At 62.6% G+C, this 5,945-nt stretch overlaps 1 protein-coding gene across 1 annotated transcript; it reads right to left on the bottom strand.

Annotated features, from left to right (window-relative positions):
- Positions 1 to 505: 505 nt before the first annotated feature.
- Positions 506 to 2,929, bottom strand: Chst14 (carbohydrate sulfotransferase 14). The gene has a single exon (XM_042687586.1). It carries the CDS (start codon positions 2,927 to 2,929, stop codon positions 1,310 to 1,312), a length of 1,620 nt encoding a protein of 539 aa, XP_042543520.1. The 3' UTR covers positions 506 to 1,309.
- Between the last annotated feature and the right edge of the window lie 3,016 nt (positions 2,930 to 5,945).

Genomic DNA, 5,945 nt, shown 5'->3' with positions numbered 1-5,945 from the left:
GAAGTGGTGCTGTGGCTCAAGTGCACTAGCCCAGGCCCAGAGTTCAAGTCCCATGACCGACCCAAAAGGGTGTGGGAAGAGAGAGGGAGAGAAATAGTTTGGAGCTAAGAAGGCTGGTTGCAGGAGCCCATTCTTATAATCCTGGCTACTAGGGAGCCAGAGATCTGGAAGATTGGGGCTTGAGGGCAGCTGAGAAAGTATGTATTTCTGAGTTGGGTGTGACGGCGTGCTTCTGTAATCCCAACTGTTCTAGTCCATGTAGGTAACACAGGAAAACTCCATCTCAAAAAGAAAAGAAAAGGAAAAGAAAGGAAGCATTCTTGCCCAAGAGGAAGAGAGGATCATGTTCTCCACTCCCTTCTGTAGGGTCCGCTCCAGGAGCTGGAAACATTCTGCAAACTATCAGAAGCCCCTGCAGAGCGGAAGGTGTGGTGCTGACCCACAGGCGGGAGACACACTTGCTGGGCTCACTGCAGCTCAGCGGAGGGAATCACAGAGAGCTCACTCATATACAAAACAGCTTTATTAAAACTTCAGCTATTAGAGGAGAAAAACAGCCCTCCCCAGGATCCTATCAGAAAGTATAAACTTTAAATAAATGCAATAGCAAAGTGATAGCTGAGGAGAAGAGCCACAGTCACAGTGGTCTGGTCTTGCAGGGGAAGGAAGGAGGCTCTGGGCAAGAGACTCCCAAGCTCTAGGGAGAGGCTGGGCCCCGAGGGTCTTTGGATTCCTGCTGGGCTGGTTCCTGGAGCAAACTAGGCCCAGGGCCCTGCTCAGCTTCCATTTTCCTTTCCTAGGAAAAAATGGAAAAGTAGCAAGTGGAGGCACTTTGGAGTGTAGAGCAGAAAAGCACAGCAGAGACTTAGAAGGCACTGGCCTGGTCTGAACATTCACCCTTGTCCTGAGGCACCTGGGGTGCATACATGAGGGGTCCCAGACCACAGGTCCCCGAGCCCCAGGCAGGACTCCAGGCTGGTGCCACCAAGCAAGCTGGATCGGATGACTCAAGTCCTGCAGCAGGAGGCCTGAAGCCTGTGTTTTTGGATGAGATGGATGAATACCTCGCTAACCAACTAAGGGTCCAAGGGAGCCAAGATCGCAGGACCCCACCAAGAGACACCCCCCCTTCCTCCCACTGAGGCACAGCCGGTGCCCCTGTCCCCATCTTGTCCACTGTGGGCACGACCCTCCGCTCTCTGGACAAGGAACTCTGGCGGGGGGCGATGCCTGTCATCTAGCTCTCTGGAGACCTTGGAGAAGCCCCAGCCCCCCCCCGCCCCCCACTCCCCAACCCCAGCCGTGGTGGTCACTGGCGGCAGGCCTCCCGGGTGACATTGGGCAGCGGGTAGGCGAAGAGCGAGAAGTCCAGGATGTACTTGGGCAGCACGTCGTGCAGCAGGGCGCGCGGGGCGCTGCACAGGTGGTAGTGCAGGCTCTCGGGGCTGGCGGGCCGGTACCAGGCCTGGCGCGCGGGGAAGCGCACGTGGGGCGGCGCCCGCACGCGCTCCAGCACGTGGTTGGCGTCGGCCTCCAGGCGCTCGTAGGAGCCCACGAAGTCGTAGCGCACGGCGCAGGGCTGGCACAGGTGGTAGACGGGCATCCAGTGCTCGTTCATGCGCTCGGGGTCCTCGTCCGCCAGGTAGCGCAGGAACTCGGGGAAGGTGACGTCGTCGCCCGCGGGGTCGGGCCCGGCGCCCGGCCGGTAGCGGCGCACGATCTCCGCCCCGTAGCGGCGCTGGTACTCGGGGATCTCGCCGAACTTGTTGCGGTAGGCGGACAGCAGGCGCTCGGCGGGGTCGCGCACGAACAGGAACTTGAAGTAGTGGCGCAGGCGGTGGCGGATCTGGTCGGGCCGCAGGTCGGCCAGGAACACCAGGTCGGCGCGGTGGTCCATCTTGAGGCGCGCGTCCACGCTGCCCAGCGCGCCCGCCAGCACCTTCAGCACGCGCTTCCAGTTGGAGCAGGCCACCTTGGGCACGTAGCAGTACAGGAAGCGGTAGCGATCGCTCACCAGGACGTGGCGGAGCAGCGTGCGCCGCGGCCCGGCCGGCAGGTCCCAGGGGTCCCGCGGCATGCCCGGCTGCCCGCACACCGCCCGCAGCGTCCGGTTGCGGACGTCGCGCCGCACCCGCAGCTCCCCGTCCCCGTCCCCCGGGCCCGGCGCCCCGCGGCGGCCCGGCGGGTGCAGGGGAGGCGGCTTCATCTCCGCCAGGATGCCGCGCTCGATCATCAGCAGCAGCCCGCTGGACGCCACGATCACCGCGAACATCAGCATGGACGGCAGCAGCAGGGGCGGCGGGGCCGCCGCCGCCCGGCCCCGAGCCCGCCGCGCCGCCCGGCCCGGGGGCTCGGCGCCGTCCGGGGCGGCCAGCGGGGCCAGCGGGCGGGGGGAACATGGCGCTGGGCCGGGCCGCGAGGGAAGGCGGGGAGCCGCGGAGTCCCGGGAGGGGGTCGCGAGGACGGCGGGGCGGGCCTGGCGGCGGCGGGCGCGGCCGGGGCCCCGGGCCGGATGTCCCGCCCGCCCCGCTCCCCAGCCCCGGCCCGCCTCGACACGGGCGCGGGGCGGGCCCACGCCGGGGGGCGGGGAGAGGGGCGGGCGCCCCGGCCGCGGACCCCCGCCCGCGCCGCCCGGCCGCGGACAAAAGCCGCCTCCGGCTGCCGCGCGCCCGCCCCGGCCGCTCCGTCCCCGGCGAGCCCGCGCCCGCCCGCGCCGCTGGCCCGGGGCTCCGCCGCCGTGACCCCGCGGAGGGAGCCGCCCCCCGGCGGGCGGGAGGCCGGGCCGGGCCCGGGAAGCCAGCGAGCCGCGGGCCGGGCATCCACGCGCGCGGAGGCGCAGCCCGGGCGCGGGCAGGTGCCTGCCGGGCGGGCTCGGCGTCTCCCACCGCCCCGCAGCCCGGGCCCGGGAAGCCGGTGCGGCTGCTGGCATGGTCTAAGACGCTCACTTCTTCCTTGCCAGCCCTGGGGCTTGAACTCAGGGCCCGGGCGCTGTCCCTGAGCCTCCCGCCACTTCAGGGCTTTTCTGCGGAATGGAACCCACCCAGGGCTTCGTGCGTGCGAGGCAAGCGCTCTACGGAGCCCCCTTCCCGGCCCCGAAAACCTTCATGTGTAGTCATCATCCTCGAGGGATGAACGGAGCCCCACCCGCATGGATGGGAGGCAGGCAGGCAGGCCTCAGGACAGGCCAGGGGTCACCAGCACCCCGGCCACCACAGAAGCGTGAGCAGCACAGTGAACTGGGAAAATAAGGGGGAAGCTCCCGGCCATCAGCTCCCAACGGCTGCGTGTGGACGACCTGCACCTCCGTACACACCTCCAGCTACCAGGACCTGTCTGATGGAGGATTTCTGGGCGTAGGGTTGTCCGCTGCGTCCCTTGTTTTTGACAGTTTTGGCCACCTGCTCTGCCAGCAGGGAGGCAGTCTAACTCGGGGCGCCCTCGGGCAGGCTCATCTTGACCAGGTCCTGTGTGACAGCTGACCACCTATCTTCAGGGACTCCTGTGGGTACACAGTGGGGCTCAGGCCAGTAGTGACCTCTATGGAAACATCTCCAGGGCTGGGCAGCTGTGTGCCGCCGCCCAGGAGCTCCCCAGCTTCACTGGGCCCCACACCAAAGCTTTGGGCTGGCCTGACGCAGGGGCCCAGCCAGTCACAGAACACTGCCGCTCAGCTTGCCCACCAGAACCCCAAGGTGACGATGTAGCATTTTCCAAGCACCCACTTGGGAGCTAAGCTCCTGCTCAGAACCCTGATGGGGGTGGGAGGCAGGGAGCCCAAGGCCTTCAGCCAGTGGCTGGCAGGCATCAAGAAGTCAAATTTCAGGAAGTGGTGCTGTGGCTCAAACACCTTGAGCTGAAGAGCCCAGGGACAGTGCCCAAGCCGAGTTCAAGCCCCACAACCCACACCCACACCCACACTCACACAAAGAGAGAGAGATTGGATTTTGCCAGGTGTTGGTGGCTCACGCCTGTAATCCTAGCTACTCAGGAGGCTGAGATTTGAGGATCACGGTTCAAAGCCAGCCCAGGCAGGAAAGTCTGTGAGACTCTTATCTCCAATAAACCACTAGAAAACTGGAAGTGATGCTGTGGCTCAAGCAGTAGAGCGCTCACCTTGACCTGAAGAGCACAGGGACAGAGTCCAGAGTTCAAGGCCCACAACTGACCAAAAAAAAAAGTCAATTTCAACTTCCACCTTCTCTTTTTGCTCTCAGTGAGCAACTACAAAGGTAATGGTGAGGACTCCTGAAATAAGAACGGTGAATGTCCCTACGTTTACATGCCCCCCCCCAAAAAAAAGACAGGACACATAAGAAATCATCCTTTTCTAGATCAATACAATTTCTCAAATTTACTTTTTTCTTAAAGAAGTACTTCTAATCTCTGTCAAAAGGGAAGTGAGGAAAGGTGGCCCTCCCTTGTAAACACTGAAATACAGATCTGGGAAACCAGGATCGACACACACAAAAAGTGCATTTTACAAAATATCAACTAAAATAGAGTTTACATGGATTATGCTTCCATCGAAATTCTACCAGCTGCATTTTCAGGTTCGAAAAAATATTTCCACATCTAAGAGTTTTAAAAGCGTTAAGTTCTGGGCAGTAGCCCCTGCCTCCCACGAGGGGGTGGGGGCTGGAACTCTTCTAAGGGTGAGGGAGGCCTCCTCAGCAAACCCCGGAAACAGGAAAGCACCGGGGCTGGCCCTCCAGGGCTCCCCTGGCCACCCCACCAACCCCTTACTGCCCCCCACTTCTTCCAGCTGGCCCCCACTTCCTCTGAACAGCTTATTCAGTACAGAGACCCAAGGCCCTTCCCGCCAGGCGCGCGGAAGCCCTCTGGCCTCCCCAACTCGATGACCAATCAGGAACAACCCGTTTCTAAGGATCAGGGCAGGGCTCCAGGGCCACTGGGGGCACCCCCAGGATTCTTCCACCTCCCTCTGCGCCCCTGCCAGACTATCTTCATCCAGTGCCACCTCCCAGCCTGCTGGGCCCGCGTTCCCCCGTCCTGAGGAGCCAGTGCCACTCTCCTTGGCTTCTGTTTTGGGGTGGATGAGTAACCAGTTTCCCGACACCCGGCCCAAGCCACAGCCCCCACTCCTCTCCTCACCATGCTCTTCTTTGGTACAAACAGGAAATAATCAGGCCTCCAGCCCCTCTGGAGAGAGCCGGGGCCAGGGCCTACCTAGGCCAGGGGAGGACGACAGGGTGGTGAGCGTCCTAACCAGTCAAGATTAACGGGGCCTCTGGGCAGCAAGAACAAAGTGAAAATGCAGGTTCTCAGCTCCCAGCGAGTGGCCGCGGCTCAGCAGGTCTGTGTACTGATACAGTGTTGATTCTCACTGGGATGGGAATTAGTGCAATCTACAAAAGACTAGGGGAAGGGGGAACCGCCAAGGGGAGCCACAGCACTCCTTTGGTTTTGATTTCGGGTGGGTGTGGCTTCGAGAGTCCCGCGTGAAGTTCTGCAGGAGGTTTCCCAGGACCTCCAAGTGTAAGGCAAGAGGAAAAATCTTCAACAAATCAGGTAGCAATTCTCCTTGCCCCGCCCCCGAGCCCTCCCGGACACGACGCCGACCAATCCCAAGTTCACCAGGCAACCTTCTGCGAAGCCAGACCTGCTGCGTGTCCCTCAAGAGAGGCAGACAGGGGGCTTGCTGCCACAGCGGGCCGCCTCGGACTTCCGGGGCCAGGTCACGTGGACCCAGCGCCAGTGGCTACTGCAGGGGCAAAGGAGCGAAGCGAGGGCAAGGCCCCCAGTCCAGGAAGAGGAAGTCGACGCTCTGGAAGCTGGACTGTGGCTCTCCACGCTGCGAAGAACAAGCCCAGAGCTGCGCTAGGATCGGGAGCGCCTGATCCAGGCTGACAGGAAGCAGTGGGTCACAGTGGGTGAGGTAAAGCTGGCTCCGCTCCCCTGGGAGGGCCGGGGGTGGGGGGTGGGGG

This window comes from Dipodomys spectabilis, unplaced genomic scaffold (genome assembly GCF_019054845.1).
Source record: "Dipodomys spectabilis isolate Male_0828 unplaced genomic scaffold, ASM1905484v1 ptg000108l, whole genome shotgun sequence".
NCBI classification, from domain to species: Eukaryota; Metazoa; Chordata; class Mammalia; order Rodentia; family Heteromyidae; genus Dipodomys; species Dipodomys spectabilis.
The sequence above is the reverse complement of the archived record's forward strand: the minus strand, read 5'-3'. Positions and strand labels throughout refer to the sequence as shown.

Excerpts from the sequence above, each read along its gene's own strand:
- Chst14 (XM_042687586.1), bottom strand. The coding sequence starts at position 2,929 with ATGCCAGCAGCCGCACCGGCTTCCCGGGCCCGGGCTGCGGGGCGGTGG.